We start from the raw sequence: 21,593 nt of genomic DNA, 5'->3' as shown, positions 1-21,593 counted from the left end.
CCCAGGTGGCGCTCCACTGAGTCACTCCACCCACCGTGACCCAGAGGGTGCTCTCACTTGGTTTCTAGAAGCTGTGAGTTCTCCAGCAGCAGATTCCCCACTTCTTTGCCCATTCCTGAAACAGAAGATCCAGAGGTTTTACCTGTGTCCTTCGAGGCCCAGTCCTGAAGCACCGAACCTGCCTCAGAGCAATGTCTAGGGAAAGGATATGGAGTTTGGTTTACAGGTAGCCCTGGGAGAGGCCTTGCTGGCCCTGGCGTCAGGTGAGCTCTGCAGCTTGCTCTGCAGCCAGCAGGGAGGTGCTGCACATGGAGCAGAACCCCAGCGCAGCAGCTCTAGGCTCACATCCTGGGCCTCAGGTGCTTCTCCCAGCTCCCAGCTAACATGAAGTCAGTGTAGGGTGGCGGTGGATGGCAGGCCCTGGAGTGGCCACTGTGCCGCGCCTCCATCCCGGCCCCTTAACCACTCTGTGGTCTCCTGGTCCATCCTGAGGCCTCTGAGTCGCCCCTCAGTTGAGTGATGCTGGAGCCGCAGTGATGGGACAGGGACAACAGCATAGATCTCAGAAACCCTCTGGCTGAGGAGATGGGATGGCCCATAGCAGGCATGCCCTTCACCGGGTGAGGTGTGGCCCGGCCCCACATGGTGGGGTCAGCAGGAGCAGAGAAGGGAGTGGTTGTGAGGAGAAGGGCAGTGCTCCCTGCCTTCCCATGGAGAGACTGACTGCCTCCTCTACCACCAGGCCCCAAGGTGGGCCCTGCGGGCATGTCAGAGACTCCAAGAGGACCGAATCTGGTCCTTTAGGACTGTCCTGAAAATAAGGCCTGGCTCTCCTGTTCATGCTCCTTGCTGTCTATGTGGTCATGAAACAGCACAAAACACCTATATTCCTAGGTTTGGGGTCCTGCCTCCATTCTGACCTCCCTTGCATCAAACATGGGCCTGCCTCCCCCCAAACAGAGCTGCCCTAAGCTGCTCTCCTCAGGGGGCCAGCTGGGAGGGAGGGTGCTGCCACCCACAGGCAGTGTGGAGGGACCTCACCTCACCCTGGGCAGCCCCCACTGACCCACTGCTGCCCCACCATGCAGAACAAAGCAAACAGCTCATGAAGCATGAGAAGGTGTCAGAGGGGTGAGGAAGCTAGGAGCAACACACACTGCAACAGGGCCTGGGCCTTACCAAAGAAATCATCGCGCACTACGGAGCCGTCCCAGTCCCAGGGAGACGGGCAGCGGGCAGGAGGAGGAGAGGGAGGGAGAGAGAAGAAGCGTTAAGCCCCTGTGGACAGCAGGCGGGTGGAATATCAGAGCTAGTTCTCCTGGGGCGGTGGTGAGCACAGGAGGGAGACAGAGGGCGGGGATGGATGGAGCCAGTTACACCTTCCAGAAAGTTTATCCTTGGGGTTACACAGGAGACTGCCAGGTCAAGATCACCTGTAGGGAATGCAGTTAACATTTCACCCAGTGCTGGGCTGGAGCAGGGTGGGGGCCATGGATGGAAGAAAAATTCCTGCAGTGAGGGGCTATGTGTGGGCTCAGTGTTTTGAGCACATGGGGGCTGCAGCTGGATGGCAGGGATGGGGGGGTGGGGGAGGCCCAGGCCTCCTGCTGTGAAGGCAGAAAGTGAAAGCTTGGCCTATCTGTCCATGTGGGGAGAGGGCCCCTGGGCTGTGCTTGGCAGGGGCCTCATGGACCCTTGACGTCTGGGATGCAACCCACAACAGGGAAAGGACACAGAACAGGCCCTTGTCCAGTCACTGTTTTGCGTTTCCGATGGCTCCGCAGAACCTTCAGAAATGGCCCTTAGGGGCTCCTCAGGCTGGGAGTGGGGTCAGACATCAAGGTCATTTGATAGTGGCTAGTAGAGCAAACCAAAGTAAGCTTCGGAGCAGTAGTAGGCTGGTGAGCAGAAGCACAGGCACTTAGTGGCTTGGCGGCCTTGGGCAGCCAGACGACAGGAGGACAGTCTGCACATCCAGTGATGGGACAGCTGCAGGGGGTGTCTGCCATGTGCCCCACCCTGTCCCTCTGGACTCTACAGTGGGGGAGACAGACAGGAGAGATACACACCTGAGAACTCCCCTGGGCGTGTCCAGCGAGGCACAGAGAGACGAGGGGGAGAGGAAGTGACAAAGGTCAGTTGGTGACTGGAGCCAACAAAATAAAAAAAATTTTATTAAAGAAAAAGCAAGTGATCCAGTCATTCCCATGTGGAAGGGCATGGAAGAGCAAGAGCAGACTTTAGCAGGCCTATGGGCACTCCTTCCATGGGCAGAAACCCTGAGGGAAAGGGAGGCCAGAATAAAAGTCCCTCAGTCTCAAGGGCCCAGGGTACCATGGCCCACCCTGGGGCTGACATTGCTGACCCTTGTTTGGTCTTGCCGGGATCCTAAAGCCTGCTTCCCTGTGTTCCCATTGCCCTCCCTTCAGGAGGGCCAGCCCCCCTCAGACTCCTGTGAGGAAGGCCTGGAAAAGGAAGAACATGTGTGTGTCAGGGTGTGGCGGGTGTGAAAGGTGCCCAGCCACCAAAGCCCCTCCAGAGTGAGTAACTGAGAGCACCGTGGGAGGTGCACCTGGCCCTGGAGATGTAGCGCTGGACTCTTGGGCTCCCAGTCAGCCCAGGTCTTATGGGACGGGCCCAACCTTGGTGAAGGATGACCAAAGATAAAAGGGGAGCAAAGACCCCACTGTGAAGGGAGGACAACACGAAGTCAGAGAGCAGAGGAGTGGTGGGGGGAGAGAGGCAGCACATGCCATCCTCACTGGGCCCTGACCTCTCCACTACAGGGGCAGCAGACAAGGAAATGAGCCAGGGTGGGAAACGCTTCCTTCTCCCACAGACTTGATAAAACAATTCTGTTCTACTTGTTCATTTCACATAGGACAACACTACTAAAAAGTCACCTGATTTAAATGACAAAATGGGTGATTTGTTGTAGGAATTTCAATAAGAAAGAAGTGTCCGGTGGCTAGTATGGCGGCTGATGCCTGTAATCCCAGGACTTTGGGAGGCTGACAGGGAGAATTATTTGAACCCAGGAGTTTGAGACCAGTCTGGACAACATAGTGACTCTGTCTCTACAAAAAATAAAAAAAATTAGCTAGGTGTGGTGGTGCACATCTATAGTCACAGCTACTTGGGAGGCTGAGGCAGGAAGATCACTTAAGCCTCGGAGTTGGAGGTGACAGTAAGCTATGATCACACCACTGCACTCTAGCCTGAGCAACAGAGCAAGATCTTGTCTGTAAACAAATAAAGGGTGAAAAAAAGTGTCCCAATTCAAAAGTGGATGTCCCTCCCCTCTAATCTCCACTTCTGAGGGTGACCATTGCTAACATCTGATGTTCTCCTACTCAGACTTCCTTCTACATAAAAATCAGTTTTTATTTTTTTTGAGTTGGAGTCTCACTCTGTCACCCAGGCTGGAGTACAGTAGCACACCCATGGCCACCATAGCTTTGACCTGCTGGGCTCAAGCAATCCTCCCACCTCAGCTTCCAAGTAGCTGGAACTACTGGCATGTGCCACCACACCCAGCTAATTTATTGATTTATTGTAGAGACGAAGTCTCGCCATGTTGCCCAGGCTGGTCTTGAACACATGGGTTCAGGCAGTCCTCTTGCCTCAGCCTCCCAAAGTGCTGGGATGACAGGTGTGAGCAACTGCGCCTAGCTTAAAAATCAGTTTTTAAAGAAAAAAAACAGGACCATATTATTCATCCTCCTGGGTGACTGTTCCACTTAACACTATCGTGATACTCTTCCATGTCAGTGATCCCTGGTCACTTTCAATGCTCTGTAGTATTTCTCTATAGGAAGGTCTTAACACTTTTTACTGCATCTGTTCTTTTAATAGATATTTAGGGCATTTCTGAGCACAGAGTTTGGTAGCCTGTTTGATAACCTGTGGTCCCTCCTGGCCCCACCACTGCTCGCTCCAAGCCTGTACATCCAGCTGTGGCGCCACCACTGACCACTGCATGCCACCACCAGTGGTGCTCCATGGGGCTTCTCCGAGTTACCTCTTGCTGGCAGTGCGGGACAGTGGCCATTCCACACTAGACAACCTCAACTGTCTTCACCTTTATCAATCTTTTAGGGACAAAGCGCTTTCTTTTTTGAGTGAGGGTCTCACTCTGTCACCCAAGCTAGAGTGCAATGGCACGATCACAGCTCACCACTGTCTTGACCTCAGGTGATCCCTCTACCTCACCCTCCTGGGACCACAGGTACATGCCATTATGTCTGGCTAATTTTTTTATTTTTTGTAGAGATGAGGTCTCACTATATTTGTTGCTTAGGGTAGTCTTGAACTCCTGGGCTTAAGCAATCACCCTGCCTTGACCTCTCAGAGTGCTGGGATCACAAGCGTGAGTCAGGAGGCCTGGACAAGTTTTCTTGATTTTCTTCTCATTTTCATTTCTTTATTACTCTTGAAATTGAACATCTTTTCCTGTATTTGTTGGTATTGTCTGTAAACTTCCTGTTTTATCTTCTGCCTATTTCCTATTGTATTTGATTTATTTTTATCTTGATGTCACCATCATTAGTCATAGCTGTTAACATTTTCCTTTATAGCTTTGATTATGTAGAGAGCCCTGAATTATGAAAATATTCTCCAATATTATTTTCCATTTCCACTGTCCTTGTAATTTTATGTTTAGATCTTTAACCACCTAGAAATCCCTTGTTTATGGAGTGAGGTTGGGATCAGACTTCATTTTATTTCTGTGGCTGCTCATCAAATCCAGGACACTTGCTGAATCGTCCACCTATTTTCCATGGTTGGAAATGCTGCATTTGGCATGTGTGAGTTTCTGCATGGCTGCAAGTCTGTCCTCAGCTCTTTACTGTGAGCTCAGGCACCAGTTCAGCATCACCTGCCTCAACTACCTTAGCTCTATAGCAGGCTTTAATGCCTACAGACAATGCTGCAAACTTGTTCTTTCCCAGAATTTCCTGGCTGTTCTTACATTTACTCTCCTGGATTAACTTTAGAATCCATTAACAGCATTCCAGAAAAAAACCAATAAGTCTGTGGGTATTCTTACAGGTACTGAATGAATTCACATGTGAACAGTGGGCTGATCTGCAATGTCAGCAGATAGGTGACAGGGGTCTGTCTTCGGGTACAGTCACATGCCATCATTCTCTGTGTGCTTAAGGCTTCTTTAATGCCTTTGGGATTCTCTTCACATAGCCGTCTTTTCTCAATGTTGTTTCTAGACCTTTTTTAGGTCTGGTTACTGCGTCAGTGGACTCTGTCGTGAGGGTTGCTGCTTGACTGTGGTGTAGCAGTGTAGAGTGAGACCAACCTGTGTTGGAATTCCATTTCAACTGAGCAATGCAGGGCAACTAATTTGACCTCTTTGAGTTTCAGTCTCCTCATTTGTAAAATGGAAGATAATCCCTTATATTTACTTGCCATGGAATTCCCACAAGACAGTGGAGGTAAGCAGCTGGTATGGCAGCCAGACTTGCTAAGTGGTCAATGAGTATTAATTCTCTCACTCCTCAGGTCAATTCTTTTTTTTTTAAGTTAGATTCTCACTCTGTCACCCAGGCTGGAGTGCAGTGGCACACTCACGGCCACCGCAGCTTCAACCTGCTGGACTCAGACAATCCTTCTGCCTCAGCCTTCCAAGTAGCTGGAACTATAGGCACACGCCACCACGCTCAGCTAATTTTTGGAATATAAAGAATTTCTTCAGGCTGAATTACATAGACGTTTGGCACTGCCTATGAAACATGCCATGTGGGCTAAGAAGTAGAAGTAAGAGATGAAATCTCGCCAAATTTCCCAGGCTGGTCTCGAACCCGTGGGTCCAAGCAATACTCTCACCTTGGCCTCCCAGAATGCTGGGATTATAGGTGTGAGCCACCTTGCCTGGCCTTGTTGTTGTTAATTGTGTATTTATCAAAAGAAACTACTTCTTAGCCCACATGGCATGTTTCATAGGCAGTGCCAAACGTCTATGTAATTCAACCCAAATAAATTCTTTATATTCCAAAACTATTTTGCACTCTGAAAGATACGAGCTTTCCTCATCTCCTCAGACTCGCTCATGGAATCCTAATTTCTGTAGAAATCTGCATATGCCTTCTTTCTTGCTCAGCCACAGCACACTCATAGAAAGCTGCAACCCCAGAGATACAATGAGTGTTCCAACAACATGAAACCGCAGACATATCTGAGGTTTCATCAAAGCACTGGAATTCATGGTAGTTATTATCTGCAATAAGTATGTCAACCTCAACACCAACGTCCTACCTGGATGATGGAGAAATGGAGCAATTAGGTCAGTTCTAAGATGTACATATTTTCCCTCATGTTAACATTTCTAAAATTTCAGTGAGTTTTAAACAATCACTGGCATGTTATAGTTTATCTTGCAGCAACTTTTTTCTTTCTTGGAGATTTCTAAGACGTTGGTGTGTCTTAAAATTGGTGGTGCCTCAGATGCGATGGAATCTATGTGCCTAGCCAGGGCTCTTTTTCTTCCTCCACTGCTGAAGTTCAGAGTCAAAACACTGAGGGGCTAGGCATGATGGCTCCCACCTGTCTTCCCAGAACTTTGGGAGACTGAGGTGGGCAGATTGTTTAAGTCCAGGGGTTCAAGACCAGCCTGGGCAACATAGTGAGACCTTGACCCAACAAAAAAAAATTCAGCAAATTAGCTGGGTGTGGTGGTACATGCCTGTAGTCCCAGCTACTTGGGATGCTGAGGTGGAAGGATTGTCTGAGCCCAGGAGGGAGGTTGAGACTGCTGTGAGTTGTGATCATCATGATCATGCCACTGCACTCCAACCTGGCAACAGAGTGAGATCCTACCTCAGCAACAACAACAACAACAACAGAGAGATGCATGAAGCCACTGGTCCAGGCACTAGAGCGTGGGAGCCACTACTCTCCACCTGCTAACTACTTGCAGAAGTACCCATGTGTATCTGAAATGACAAGATCCTTCCCCTGTAAAAATCAGTCACAGAACCAGGCGGTCTGTGCAGGGGCCCTGGCTTTCCCCTGCTCAGCAGCCACACAAGGAAGTCACAGTGAGCTGCTCGCTCCTTCCCCTGGTGTCTTCAAGAATGTGTGCCAGCACTCCAGGTGAGTGAGATGCAGGGACAAGCCCTCAGGCAAGGTGGTTGGAGCAGAGGGACACAGATCCCAGCTCATTCCTCCATCTCAGTCACCAAAGAGCAGGCTCCTCTGTTTCAGTGTTCACCAACAGATTGCAACAGCAATGAATCCCTCTCCCTAGCTCCCCAGGGCTGCCTCTCATATACGCAGTACATGTAAGGCCCCAGAAAGGCACAAAAGGCCCATCACACACAAGACCAGGGTCTCATGCCAGCCCAAACTCGGCGGTGGCCAGGATGGCCACCATCCTGAAAAGCAGAGCAGCAGAGCACCGCGTGCACAGTGACTCATGGTCTTCATCATGGTGTGAGAAAAGGGTTGGTTTCCAGTTCCTCAGAACAAACACCATCAGGTGTGCTGTATGAAACATCTCGTGAAAAGCCTGTACCAGGAACCCCTGTTCTGTAAAGTGACCCCAGGAGACTCATCAGATAATTTCCCTTCCAGGACCCCTGCTCTATCTGTTCCTACCTGTGATTATGGATTCAGTCACCGTGGCCTCCAGGCAAAGCTCACTGATAGACAATGTCCAGCTCTCCACTCTGCCCTCCCAACAATGGAGACTATATAAAAGTGATGTGTGAGCCGAGCGTGGTGGTTCATGCTTATAATCCCAGTCGCCTTGGGAGACTGAGGTGACAGAATTGCCTGAGTCCAGGGGTTCGAGACCAGCCTGGGCAACTTGGCGAGATCTCATCTCTATAATAAATCAAAAAATTAGCCAGGCGTGGTGGTATGCACCTCTAATTCCAGCTACTTGGAAGGCTGAGGTGGAAGGATCACCTGAGCCCAGCAGGTCGAGGCTGCAGTGGCCATGAGCGTGCCACAGTACTTTAGCCTGGGTGACAGAGTGAGATACCAACTCAAAAAAAAAAAAAAAAGTGATGTGTGAAGCAGTGCTGCCTGGATCAGGAGGCAATATGTGCTAGAGTGTCCCATGGCCCCAGGGCTGCCTGATGGGGAGAGAGGGAATGGACAGGCACATGGAGAATGCAGGCTCATGGCCAGTGACCTACAGGTGGGTGCTGCTGGGGGAATGGCTCTACAGAGGGGCGAGGCAGCACAAGGGCCACAAGGTGAGCACAGGGACCACGGCCAGCACGTGGATGGACAAAAAGGCTAGAGTCACCAGCTGGTAAGAAAGCTGGACAATTCTGGTGACTGCCTAAGCCCAGGAGGTCGAGGCTGTAGTGAGCCATGATGGAGCCATTGCACTCTAACCTGGGTGACAGAATGAGACCCTGACTCTAAAACACACACACACACACACACACACACACTCTTACACACTGCTGAAGTGCAAAGTGTGCATCTTTGTATTCTTCTTGATCTTAGGGAGAAATTTCAGTCTTTCACCACCACATAAATGCACCTAATACTACTGAACACATAAGAGTGGTTAAAGGCAACCCCTTTGGGTCCTCTCCCACTGTCCTCTCAATAAGTCCTGCTTTAAAAAAAAAGAGTGTTTAAGATTGTAAGTTTTATGCCATTTATATTTTGTTAAAATTAAAAGATATATAAGCCAGGCTCGGTGGCTTAGCCTGTAATCCCGCGCCTTTGGGAGGCTGAGGTGAGTGGATTGCCTGAGCCCGCGGGTTCGAGACCTGCCTGGGTAACTTGGCGAGACCTCATCTCTACAATAAATCAAAAAATTAGCCGGGAATGGTAGCGTGCACCTGTAGTTCCAGCTACTCAGAAGGCTGAGGCAGAAGCATCGCTGGAGCCCAGCAGGTCGAGGCTGCGGTGGCTGGGAGCGGCTACTGCACTCCAGTCTGGGCGAGAGAGTGAGACTCCAACTCAAAAAAAAAAGATATATAAATTACATATAAAAAAATATAAAGTATGTGGCCTTCATTGCGGTACTTCTGACTTGAGCCTGGCTGAAACAAATATCCATTTCAGGCATGAGGTGGTGCTGGTGCTGAACACCCTAGATAAAGTGCTCCCTGGAGGTCTCCATGCCCCAAATAAGGTAACCAACTTACTAAAACACCAAGAGGCAGGCAGAGAGCCAAGAAAGTAAGAACGTGCCAGACTAAAAAGGCCAGTGTGTCCGCCTGCCTTGGGCACACTGAGACCTGGCAGTGTCTGCAGCTGGAAGGCCAGCCTGGTCGCTGGGGCACACCCCCAGGTCCTACATGGCACAATGTCATCAGCCCTATCAGTGGGCAGCAACAGTAGCAGACACTGGCAATACAACTCTCAGATGCAAGTCACTTCTCGTGAGGCAGGAGAATGGAAAAACACCAATCCTAGTGCTGGAGATTCTGGAAGTAGAACTGCTACCCCCAGACTTGCCGCTGCATACATACTGTTTCCTCCTGAGCACTGAGATGGGGGAAGCACCCTCAGGAGCTCTTCTCCACTGGGCTGCGGGGAGAAAGGCCATGGCAAAAGGTTCAGTTGAGGGGTGAGACTAGCCATCCTCCATCTGTCTGCCTTACCCAAGGGCACGGCCTGGGGCTCAGAGCCATAGGCCAGCCCTTGGCTGCCAGAAGGTGTCCTGCAAACACAGAGGACTCATGTGCCAGGAGAAAGGAGGCACTGCTGTGCACAGCCACTTCAGACCCAGGGATGGAGGTTCCGGAGTAGACTTGCAGCACTGAGGGCTTGGGGAGGGCTGACTACGTATTTTCCTTGAGGAGCAGAGAAGTTGGCAAAGGGTCACCCCTAAAATCCTTTCTAGAAACTAGACTGACCTGGGAGGGGTTTGGAGAGGACCAGGGGTAAGTGCCAGTGGGGTTTCTTTTGGGATGATGAACTTTTCCAAATTTAGAGTGGGCTGAAGGCTGCACAACTCTGTGCAAATACCACAAATTGTGGAGCCGTGTACTTTGAGGGGGTGGATTTTACTGTATAGCTAGCCCTCTGTATCTACAAGTTCCACACCCATGGATTCAATCAACCTTGGATCAAAAATGCAGTTAGGCCTACAATGGCTGCATCTGTACTAACCATGCACAGACATTTTTTTTCCTGTCATTATTCCCTAAAAAATAGAGAATGTCAACTATTTACAAAGTATTTACAATGTATGAGGGGGGACCTCTCCAAAAAAGGAAATTAAGTTTTGGAGGGCGAGTCCTTATAGTACAGGTTTCCCTTGCTAGTTAAGTGTCCTAGGAACCCATCAGCATCAGTATACCAGCTAGTGTTGTGTGAGAGGCTGCATTCAGCTTCAGTGAATTTTTTTTGGAGATTCTTTCAAAGCATTTGCCCATTTCATGATGGGTGATTTATGAGAACATGTGCCCACACCTACCCACACACTGTGCTGGTTTTTTTTTGTTTTTGTTTTTTTGAATTGGAGTCTTACTCTGTCGTCCTGGTTCGGCCACCCTGGCAGTGACCTGCTGGGTTCTGGTGATCCTTCTGCGTCAGCCTTCCAAGTAACTGTAACTACAGATGCGTGCTACCACACCTGGCTAATTTTTGACTTATTGTAGAGATGAGGTCTCACCAAGTTGTCTGGGCTGGTCTTGAACCCATGGGCTCAGGCAGTCCACTCACCTCGGCCTCCCAAAGTGCTGGGATTACAGGCTGAGCCTCTGAACTCAGCAATCAGCAGGTTTTGACCAAAATGGTGTGACACCTGTGTCACTCTCCCTATTCACCCAATCTCACCCCAAGTGACTTTTTTCTGTCTCCTCATATGAAAAAAGTCCTCAAAGGAAGATGTTTTGCCAATGTGAAAGAGGTGAAACAAAAAAACAGCAGAAACACTAAAAGATCTAATTTGATGAGTTCAGAAACTGTTTTGAGCTGTGGAAAAAGCATTACGATATGTGTATTGCATCAAACAGAGAGTACTTTGAAGGTGACTAAAGTTTAAACATGTAAGAATCAATAACAATCAATAACAATTTTTATGAATAAATTCCGTTGTTTGGGTCCCCTTCATATTAGGTATTATGAGTAATCTAGATATGTGGGAGGATATACTACACCATTTTATATCAGGGACTTGAGCATTCTCAGATTTCAATATGGGGGGGTCTTGGAACCATCCCCCGTGGACACTGAGGGACAACCATATATGAAATATATCTCAATAAAATGTTTTTTAAAAAAAGTTTCCGACCCACAACTGACATAGGACTAATAATAGAAAGCCTCGAGTGCAGTCATGATGAGGGCTACTTGTTTTTACCTAGGAGATCGGCCCCTTCATCCACGTCCCCGATGACCTCAGACCCTGCCGTCGACAGCTCATGGTACAGGGAGTCGGTGTTGATGCCAAAAGCTTTGTTCACGATGCCCTGGGTTGGGCTGTTGGGACACACAGGCCAGGAGAGAGAGCAGTTAGTGGGCAGCACTGACCAGCGGTACATCTGGCCCTTCTGTTGCCTCCCACCACAGCTAAGCCACGTACGTCAACACTGCACTGCAGGCCAGGTGTGGGTGAGAGGCGGTGGGAGACAGTCCTGTGAGAGAGGTTGCGGGATCGGGGGGGTACCTTCACCAAAGGGACCAGCTTAGGTGAATATAGAGCCTCCCAGGGCGCTGGGGACTGGGTGGAGTGAGCACCTGCTTCCTGTGCGGTCCAGGCGGGTCTCCGGACACATGTCTAGCTCTGGAGTGGAGTCAATAATGTCTTGAACGTCAGACCACTCGTCGCTGCTGCCCATGCCTGCAGGAGAGCAGAGTGGGACCTGGGGTCAGGAGTGGTCTGACAATCCGATCCTACTTACAGTGGTCCTCTCAACCTCTGTTTGGAGGCCTGAGGAAGACCGCCCAGCAAGCAGGGGTTATCAAAAAAGGAGTCCTCCTATGCTGGCCAGACAGACGTGGAACCCAGAACTGTGGGAGTCAAGAGCAGGGGAGGGGCCACAGTGGTCTGTCTGTGCAAGGCTATTCAGTAGTGAGCCCATCCCCCAGAGACCCATGTCTAAGAGAGTCCATGACTGCACCTCCCACCTCCTTTTCGTGATCTCATCGGAACAGCCAAACCTCCTCATCTTCTCTCTCTCTTACTAGACTGTGTGCTGTTGGGTGACAGCAGTCTACTGTTCTATGCTAAGTTGTGTCCCCCCAATCCAGAGGTTGATGGCTAACCCCCAGTGCGACTGTACTTGGAGACAGGGCCATTCAAGAGGGGACTAAGGCAAAATGAGGTCACTCGGGGAACCTAACCCAACACGACTGGAAAACTGTGGGAAGAGAAGACGAGGACACAGACATGCAGGGGGTGACCCTGGGAGGGCACCAGGAGAAGACAGCATATACGCGCTCAGGAGTGAGGCCTCAGGAGGGGCCAGCCCTGAGCTGCCCTGATCGTTCTGCCTCCGGGACTGTGGGGACGAATAAGGCTTCTGCTGCCTGGACCTCTTATCTCTGGCATCTGTTTTGGCAGTCCTAGTAGACTACCACATCCACCACACTAAAACCTGCATGAGGTAGAGAAATCTCCCCAGACATGAACAGGGGCCCAAACCCTGGCTGCGGGCACTGCACACCTATGCTGACGTTGCGCATCTCCTGGGTGACCTGGACTTCCATGTTGCGGCTGTTTCGCTTCTCCCGGGCTCGCTTGCTGTTCTTTGTGCTACCGCCATAGTCCCCCAGGGGCTGCAGGCTCTCATTGAGGGGTGTGACCGCAGCCGAGGGCACAGAAGACGTGGGTGTGTTGGACTTGGTGCCCGTGGTGCTGGGTGTGGCAGCTGCGGAGGATTGGCCTGACTCAGACATCTCATCTTGTGGACACTAGGGTCAAACACAGGGGGAGGGAGGGCAAGTCACAACAGGTCACCGAGCCCGCAGCTCTGGTGTGGCCACCTGAGGCCCCATTGCTGCACAGCTCTGCCACTTTGCTGCAGTCATGACACTGCACCTGGTCTGCAGCAGCAAGGGCTCCCTCTGCCGCCTGTCGGGCTAATTCTTTAGGGCCTAGTCACTCCTGAGAGCTTCCCAGAAGCAGCGCCACCTTATTGCAATGGTTTGGAATGGGGCTTTCAGCTCACCCCTCCACTGGACAGTCCAATGACAACACTATATATAGGACATTGCGGGCAACCCTCTGCAGCTAGTGGCCGGTCAGAAACAAGCTGCAGCCCGGGGTAGGACAAAGGCTTAAAATGGGGACCCAGGACAGAGCCAGCAGGGCCCATGCCATGTCACTGAGTCATCAGTGTGCTGTGAGGCACTTGAGGCTGGTCCCACCTGTTTCTGTCCCTGCTTTCCTTCACTACCCAGGGGCCACCTGCTCAGCTCTGGAGGGGCTAGGGAGAGGACGTGATGCTGGGCCCCACAGTTCAACTGGACCAGAGCTTTGCCTGAACACCAACACAAATTCAAATAAACAGAAGTTCTGTTTTTACAGAGTAGGGTATCACTACAATATTCTGGGGGTAGAGGAGAAACCCAGATTATCGAAAGCTGCAGTCAACTGTTTACCTTAAGAATCTCATTAGGGAGAAACACGTTCTGTTTGACTACTATGGGACATGACACAAACACATTCTTTCCAGTGATCTCTCCTAATGAAGATGTTGGACAATCCCAAGAAATACTCCTCTATTCGCTGATACTGATAACCCCCAAACAGCAGCAGCTTGCCTGTGGCACCCGGCTTACCTCCCTTGTGGTGCAAGAAGGGGCAAGGCCTCCAGAGGGCGCCCAGGCTGCTTTCCTAGGTGACACCAGGAGGCTCCCTGTGCACCTCCCAGGCTGGCCCTGTACAGAGTCCTGCGGTGGCCCCAGCAGGCATGCCTTAGGGACTTTCTAAGGCTAAGGATGCTTGTCCTGTGATAAGTTGATGAAAGAGGGGGCGTCCGGTCCTCTCCACAGCTGGGTGAATGCTGAGACCTGCCTTTAACTGAGCAGGGAACACAGAGTTCCCAGAAGTCATGAGCAGTTCTGACACCTGCCTTTGCCTGACCCCTTGGGTCACCACCAGCCGGAAGGCAGGGAGGCCTCTCAGTCCTGGACACAGCTACCTCCTTAAAGTGTGGATTTCTGGCTTCATTGACCAGGCTCCTAAATTTCTCTAGAAGAAATAGCTACAGTACACACCTTCCTCTACAGCAGCAGCTCTCAACTGGGGTGACTCTGCCCCCAGCAGGGCAGACAATTTTGGGTGTTACAATCGAAGAAGGGATTCTGGCATCCAGTGGGTGGAGGACAGGGATGTTGCCCAGGACAGCCCCACAACCAAGTACGAGCAGCCCCAGCATCCACAGTGTCGTGGGGAGAAACCTCACATCACACAGAGTACTCCCTCCTGGAAGTGGCTCAGCAGAAACACCGCAGATTGAGGTGTGGGCTCTCTAGCCTATGCTCAAGTTGAGAAGAAAACAAGTCTTTCTCTTCATATCACCACCCAAACTAGATGAAATGGGTCTCACTCACACGACAAGTCTTTGTGATGAAGCTCTCAAGGAACCTATCTACCCCACACATCAGAGGCACCCGGTGTCCCACCGGATGTGCAGCCCTCTGCTGCCACCCAGCAGAGAACAGGGACCTCCACACAGACCAGGAGCAGGGTGAGAGTGTGAATCAGACCAACACTTCCAGATCACCTTCCTCCACAGTCGTGTCCCAGCCTCGTCATGGTCCTTTTGGTGACTATGGGAGATTCTGTGGTCTGACTGCACCTCCCCCAAGCCCCCCTAGTTCTCTGTCATCCTATGGGGCCACCACTTACCCATGGGACATCCCCCTGGCCACAACTTACCTAAAGGCAAACCTCTCAACCTCCTAACATCAACGTGTGGCGTGACCTCCAAGTGCAAAGAACCCACACTCAGCGGTCATTCCTCACCATGAGTAGCCACAACCGTGTGGTTAAAACACTGAAAATACAGCACACAACACAAAACAAACAAAACAACAAAAATTAAGAAATTAGAAAAACCTTAAACCTAGAGCATAAAATAAAAAGAACTTAAATGTAACTTTTTAAAAAAAGAAAAGTCAAATAAAACACACCTATGAACTAAAACATAAAACACTACAATTTATGAAGAGAAAGACTATTTCAGACAATGCAGGAGGCAAAAGAAGAGACATCAGGAGAAGAACACGGTCCAGACACAGGTATGACGGGGAGTAGGGGCTGGAGGCCAGAGAGGATCCACCAGAGGCTCCCTGTGGCTGAGGATCATGTGATTTCCTCAACGCTTACATGCAAGTCCCAGCTACAGGCCCAGGGTGAGTGTGAGCTGTCGAAATAAATGGCCGGGGCCCAGGGGAGCCAGATCCCACAGGCCAAGGCTGGAACCACAGGGCTTACTGCCTTCTTCCCAGAGCACAAAGACTGGCAGGACAGTCGATGACTGGAGGGTGAGTGTCCCAGAGCAAACGTAGTAGCAGTGAGACTGACAGAGCTGGCGACTGCTGCAGCCTCCTGCAGGCAAGCTGGACACTGAGAGGTGGAAGGACAGTCAGCAGTGAGTCGCAGCAGGAAAGAAGTTTCCAGAGAAGCCATAGATCCCACCAACCCAACCAGCTCAGAGGCCCAGGGGCTGTGTTATCCAGCGGCTTTCATGGAAATCTGTTAGACCCAGGGCTGTCTCCTCCCTGCAGAGGGTAGCAATCCTTACCTGGCCAAGAGGCCAGAGTCCTGTCTTGCGACAGTCTACCCCAGCTAAACAACCTGAGCTCACAGACCAAAACTGGCAGCAAGTGACCTGGGGCCCTGAACAAGTGACTGGCTTTCTTTGGACCCCTGAACTCTGTGGTGCACTCACTGGCTGGCTGTACATACCTGGGAGCTGGGGGGAGGTGGGGTGGGTCCTGCCGTCTCAAACTCAAGAGTGAGGAGGTGTTATCAGGGGTAAGCAGAGAAAGGCCCAGAGAAGAGAAGCAACCTTCTTGCCTCTGCCCTTCTCCCAGCTGAGTGCAAACCTCAGACTTAGACATTTACATTCCTATAAGTAGGGTGAGCTCTCAGGAAAAATATACCTGGCTAGAGTCCGGTCTGAGGGTGAGGTTTGTAACTTGGGGTATGCTTTGGCATATGGTCACTAAGCTCCACCCTGACAGACCCTGGACATCCCTGGCTGAAGGGCAGTCTACCTGAGGAGCAGAGAGGTCTAGCCTGGATCACCGGGAGCACGCAAAGCCACATGGAGCATCTGCAGTAGCACAGGACCTGCCCTGTGGCATGAGCCCTTGGAGAGCTCCGCCTGAACAGACAAGGGTGCCAGCAACAGGGAAAGAGCCCCTCACTCCATGGCATGGCTACAAAACCTGGTAGCTGGAGCTGGACTGCAGCTGGCCGAGGTCACTCAGGTGCCAGTGGTCCCCCGCAGGCACAAGCTTGCCCCCCATCTGTGCACGTACCATGCCGTCAGCCAGGGGGAAGACATTCAGAGAGGTGGGGCGCTCCTTCCTGCTGGAATGCGAGGGAGAAAGGGAAAGGAAGCGACAGTCAGATGGCAGCATGGAAAGAGAACCTATGCCCCCTCAGGGCCCGCAGACACCCACGCTGCCACACAGCTGCTTGAACATCACCTGCAGCCTGGCTTGGGGGGATGTGGCCATCTGGGCAGCTGCCTTCACACATCCAGGGAAGTCTCTACTCAATTATGATCCCACGTACAGTTCCCCTTCCGTTATGCTGTCATCTATCACTTTTACTTAGGTCAGTTTTTTTTTTTTGAATTGGAGTCTCACTCTGTCGCCCAGGTTGAAGTGCAGTGGCATGCTCACAGCCACCGCAACCTTGACCTGCTGGGCTCAGGTGATCCTTCCACCTCAGCCTTCCAAGTAGCTGGGACTATAGGTGTGTACCCTTACATCCAGCTAATTTTTTGATTTATTGTAGAGATGAGGTCTTGCCAAGTTGCCCGGGCTAGTCTCGAACCCGTGGACTCAGGAAATCCTCTCACCTTGGCCTCCTCAAGTGCTGAGTTACAGGCATGAGTCACTGTGCCCGGCCTACACAGTTTAGTTTTAAATAGACACCTGCCATGTGTGCCAAGAAATCCCACCACAGAGCCAGTGACAGGACTTAGACAACATGGCTGGCACTGACTGGTTGCTCTGAGTAGTGACTTTTACTACAAAGGCCTTTTTTTTAGTTAATGTATGAAAATTTATTACTACAGTGTTTTCACCATCAAAGTTTATGACCTTCATCTTTCCTTCTTGACTCTACCTAGGGCCAAAAGAAACATAGGCTACTCAGACAACCTCAAAGCAGACTCTAGGAATAGCCCCAATAGCATGGCCTTTCTGACAAAATCCAGCAGCCAGAACTTCAGTGTTTTCCTCAGTAAAGTTCAAGCCACCATCACTGGGCACACTGGCTGTGATTCTGTGATTTTCTTGCTGTTATCAGTCAGTGGGATCCTGGCACTTTCTGTTGGTAGAATCTGGCTGCTTGGCTTCAACCCCTACTTTTTCCAGCACAATTCCCTTTGTATGGGAAACACCTCTACTCTTCAGGGCGCTGCCCAAGGAGCTTTCTTATATTGTTTATCATGCCATTTCTGGTCTCGCTGGTGATTACAGAATTTCCTGGTAGTATGAGGTCCATGGCACTTGCCAATCCTGCTGGCACCACGGACCTCAGCAAAAAAGCGAATGGTCATTCTTATGCAGTGCCCAGACCTGCCTCCTATTACCTTCAGCCTCGCCTCTGCCTCCTGGTGCCAACAGAGGGAACACATCTTTCTGCTTCTCTTCTTGGTTCCTTGTCCCCCTCCTGTCCTCAGTGTTACTTTTTTTCATAAGGCTATCTCATTGTCCAACATCTTTGGACAAGATGTGTCCAGGGTAAAGAGTGTCCCTGATGTCTGCTGAAGCCTACGGGGTGTCTTCTCCTTCCCTGTGAGTCTTCCCCAGCCTCCATGGAGACCAACACTGAAGATGAGGCCTTTGAAAGCTTGCCTGAGAAAGTGGAGATGTTTGAGAGGCTGGGGTTGCAAGAGCAACACTTGATGCCACTTGCTGGGGGCTCAGTCCCTGAGAAGACCTTCTGTGGGTCACAAGAAACAGGGGTGGCAGAGGCTGAGGTTCTCACTCCATGTCCTCCTCTGTTGGAGGCTTACACGGAGGCACACATGTCACAGAGACCAGGCCAACTCCCCATCCTCCTTGGGGCCTGGGGGGACAGATCACGTGGTCAGATGCTGGTGCCATGCTGCTTGGAGCTGTCCAGGCAGAGCATGAGTGATAAATGTATGAAATGTATGAGTAATAAATGTATGAAAACACTAACACTAGCCCATGACTGTGAAGGGGGGGTGCGTTTCTTCGGGGACCCCAAGGAGCCCAGTCTGGTGCCCTTGAAGAATGCAGATGATGACAAGGGAGTGAGCATAGAGGCCACTGCTGAGTAGAACTTCCTGTGGCTGGGTGGGCAGCTTTATGGAGTATGATTCTGGGAAGGGGTCTCTCTCTGGCTGAGGGGTACACATAACTCTGGGGACTTGCCAGCTAGGCTATTCCATTCAGAACAATGCCACCTCCTGCAGCGTGAGGCTACCTGGGCGTGCTGGCACTGGGCTGTGCCAGCTTGGTTGCCCGTGGTACCCGAGGTGTTTTTTGACAACAGCCGTGAGGCCCTTTACTGCTGTGAAGGCAGCCAGCTGCCAGGCACAGGAAGTACAGTCCTGGGGCTCCCCCAGGTCTGCTTGTGCATTACTGCCACGCTGTTTCCATTGGGCTCCCAATTCCATCACAGGGAACCCCTCTCTTGGGACCCAGTGCTAACTTCATCAGGCACATGGCTGGGTGGAATGCATCAAGGGGCCCCTAGATCCATGCCAATGCAGTCCTTGCTGTCTCAGATGCTACAGGTGACAGCAGGGAACAGAGTAGGGCCTTTGGCCTCACCAAGGAAGAGGGAATACACTCATGGGTCACCTGCTACCACAGTGCCATGCTGGGCCACAGTGCTGTGCTCAGCCGGTGACTGCCTCCCATGGACATCTGCTTGGAGCAACTGCCTCTTGCTTTTCTTTGCTCCTTGCACAGACTCACACACAGGCCTGGCCTCCGAGATCCGTGAATGCTTGGTGGCATTGCCACTTGATGGGCAGTCCCATGCTCAGGGATCCTGTGCTCTCATTTCATTCTTGCAGCTCCCTCGGGGAATGCAAATGCCCCTCCATTTTGGAGACCACTGCCCTCAGGAGTCATGCCACCTGCAGGGGTCACCACCATGCTACTTACAAGGGTCACATGTTGCCTGCTGGGGTCAGAGTCACACCATCAGAGGTCATGGGTACACCGCCCATTTTTGGGTGCAGGGTAGTAAGTAATCAAGCATGGCTATGATTCCAGGTCATCTCATGGGGAGGGAAGGCCTTCTCCTGCCTGTCGCCTTACGAGTCAGTGCCAGCACCACTTGGGATGCACATGGCTCACTGGTGGAAGTGGTCACCATGATTTCCAATCTGTGACCAGGACAGGGCAGACACGTGCTGAGCAAGGGGCAGAATGTAAGCCTGTGCTGTGTGGCTGTATCGGGGATCTCTGGCCTATCCTTCACCTCCTCAGTGTCAGTCTCATGAATGCTACTGAAAAGTACTTCCTTTTTTAACAATTTTTTTTACTTATTATTATTTTTTGAGAGATAGGACTTTGCTATATTGCCCAGGCTGGTCTCAAACTCCTGGCCTCAAGTGATGTTCCCACCTAGACCTCCCAAAGTGCTGGGATTACAGGAATGAGCCACCATGCTCAGCCTACAAGGCAAGTACTTCTGATCTGTGATATCAGCTGCAGAAAATACCTTGAAGTAGGTTAAGGACTCTCATGAGCTGGTAACTGAAATGATTTTTTCCTTGGACAACCTCAATGCCCTCTACGCCCAGCACCACAATGGATAAATCCCCACAGGCTTTACCTTTTCCTCCACGACTGGCGAGGACTGCAGGGCAGCGACAGACAATGGCAGCATACAGCAGTGACAGCACAAGGGGCAAGACAAGAAGACAGGCATTAGAGAGCGATGGGCAGGCCACACATGCACTCACATAGAAAAGTCAGCACACAGTGAGGGTGACACTCAGGGCCCCAGTGTGTGCCCCCTTCGTGAACAGAAGTCACACACAGGCGTCTACACAGGACAGACATATGGTACACCAAAAGGCCTCTGGAAGGGTCTGTGTGGCAGTTCAGCAGATAACACACATCACCAGTGCAGGGCGGCAAATGGATGGCCTCTCAGCACCCAGCACATGTGTGTACGTGGCATGCGGTGACAGCACACACATAGCCACATGCAGACACACACAAGTTCCCGCTCCTGTGGCCCCTGCAGTGGTGTCAAGGGACACTGACTAGTGTCTCATATCACATTTATTCTATAGACACACAGACTCAGACAACCAAGCCAGGAGTGAAGGAAAACACCCGTCGGGGCTCAGGAGTGTTAAGCTCAGCTCTGAGGACAAATGAGAAACCTCGGGGGGACTGAGGAGTCTGGGCTGGGCAGACAGGACAGACTCAAATATGTGTCTCCCAGAAGACCGGAGGTTGTGGCAGGAGAGAGTCCATGCCACAGAAGAGACAGCATCTGGCAAAGACAGTGGGGCAGGGTCCCTGCACCCCAACTGTGAGACCTAGCATCAGCAGGGATCAGAGGGACAGTCCCAGAGCCTCCGACCCAACAGTCAAACACTAGGGACAAGGAAAGAAGGGCTGTGCATTCTTTCTTTCAGCCAGTTCCTCCCTTCAGAGGTGTGGGGCTATGGCTGCTGTCCATGTCTGGGGTAGGGGCACACATGTGCAGTGTGCCTTGACCACCCTCCCAGCAGGGCCTGGGCCATGGGCAGCTGGTGCAGGGAAGGCATAAGCCCGGAGGAAGCACCTGACACTGCTGCAGCAGCTCAATGCCATGGGCTGGCGAGGACAGCTCAGCTATGGCCCTGCCCCTCTCGTTCCTGTTGCCCTGACCCTGTAGCATGTGCTTCTCATGGCCAAAGCATGCACAGGAAGACGGTGACCGCCAGCCCCCGTACTTTCTTCTGGCCAGGCAGGCATCTTCTCTTAGTGTGGAGGATCTGGCGAGGGGGGCGTCTGTTGACAGAGCTCACAGGGGTCCAGGGACTATAGCAATGCGACCACTCATACCTAGTCTTATGGGTCCCTTTCGGGCAGGATCAGCTCATGGCAACCAAAACTTTGTCATAAACCTGAACGAGAGAGCCCTCCTCTCCGAGACAGGCTGGAAGGTCTCTTTCACAAGCAGGGGGGCTCTGGGGACCTCGGGTGGATGTGAGGAAAGCCCTTGCCACGCAGCCACCATGGCTGGGGTTGCGCCCTTGCTGGTGCCGAAGACCCTGTGTGCCCAGGGGGTGCGAGTGGCTGAGGCTGGGCAACAGGACCGGGTCATGGTGGGACTGACAGAAGAGACCCCCAGATCCATCCCTTACAAAATGGGCCGAGGGCCTGCTTCTGACAGGTGTGTTCTGGTTCCCTGAGGAAGAGCCTGACATGGTCTTCAGGACCCTCTGCAGAGCTGAGGAGGGGACCCCATGAACAAGACCCATGTG

The 21,593-nt window shown here is 51.6% G+C and overlaps 1 protein-coding gene across 8 annotated transcripts in view; it reads right to left on the bottom strand.

The window, feature by feature from the left end:
- Positions 1 to 21,593, bottom strand: part of MAPK8IP3 (mitogen-activated protein kinase 8 interacting protein 3) — a 58,124-nt gene that overhangs the window by 12,019 nt on the left and 24,512 nt on the right. Inside the window, exons 5-12 of one of the 8 annotated variants that reach the window (XM_021718700.1) lie at positions 19,943 to 19,966; positions 16,429 to 16,480; positions 12,600 to 12,846; positions 11,671 to 11,773; positions 11,294 to 11,412; positions 2,070 to 2,081; positions 1,180 to 1,197; positions 58 to 115 (exon numbers count right to left, since the gene is read on the bottom strand). In XM_021718700.1, the coding sequence (XP_021574375.1) occupies positions 58 to 115; positions 1,180 to 1,197; positions 2,070 to 2,081; positions 11,294 to 11,412; positions 11,671 to 11,773; positions 12,600 to 12,846; positions 16,429 to 16,480; positions 19,943 to 19,966 (633 nt within the window). Of the gene's footprint in view, positions 1 to 57; positions 116 to 1,179; positions 1,198 to 2,069; positions 2,082 to 11,293; positions 11,413 to 11,670; positions 11,774 to 12,599; positions 12,847 to 16,335; positions 16,481 to 19,942; positions 19,967 to 21,593 lie in introns of all 8 variants that reach the window. The other 7 variants (XM_021718698.1, XM_021718701.1, XM_008070309.1 and 4 more) reach the window with 7 other exon arrangements.

The sequence above is a fragment of the Carlito syrichta genome, unplaced genomic scaffold, assembly GCF_000164805.1.
Source record: "Carlito syrichta isolate Samal-C Ts95f unplaced genomic scaffold, Tarsius_syrichta-2.0.1 Scaffold313344, whole genome shotgun sequence".
Lineage (NCBI taxonomy): Eukaryota > Metazoa > Chordata > Mammalia > Primates > Tarsiidae > Carlito > Carlito syrichta.
Note: the sequence above shows the minus strand (reverse complement) of the source record. Positions and strands in the feature narration are given on the sequence as shown.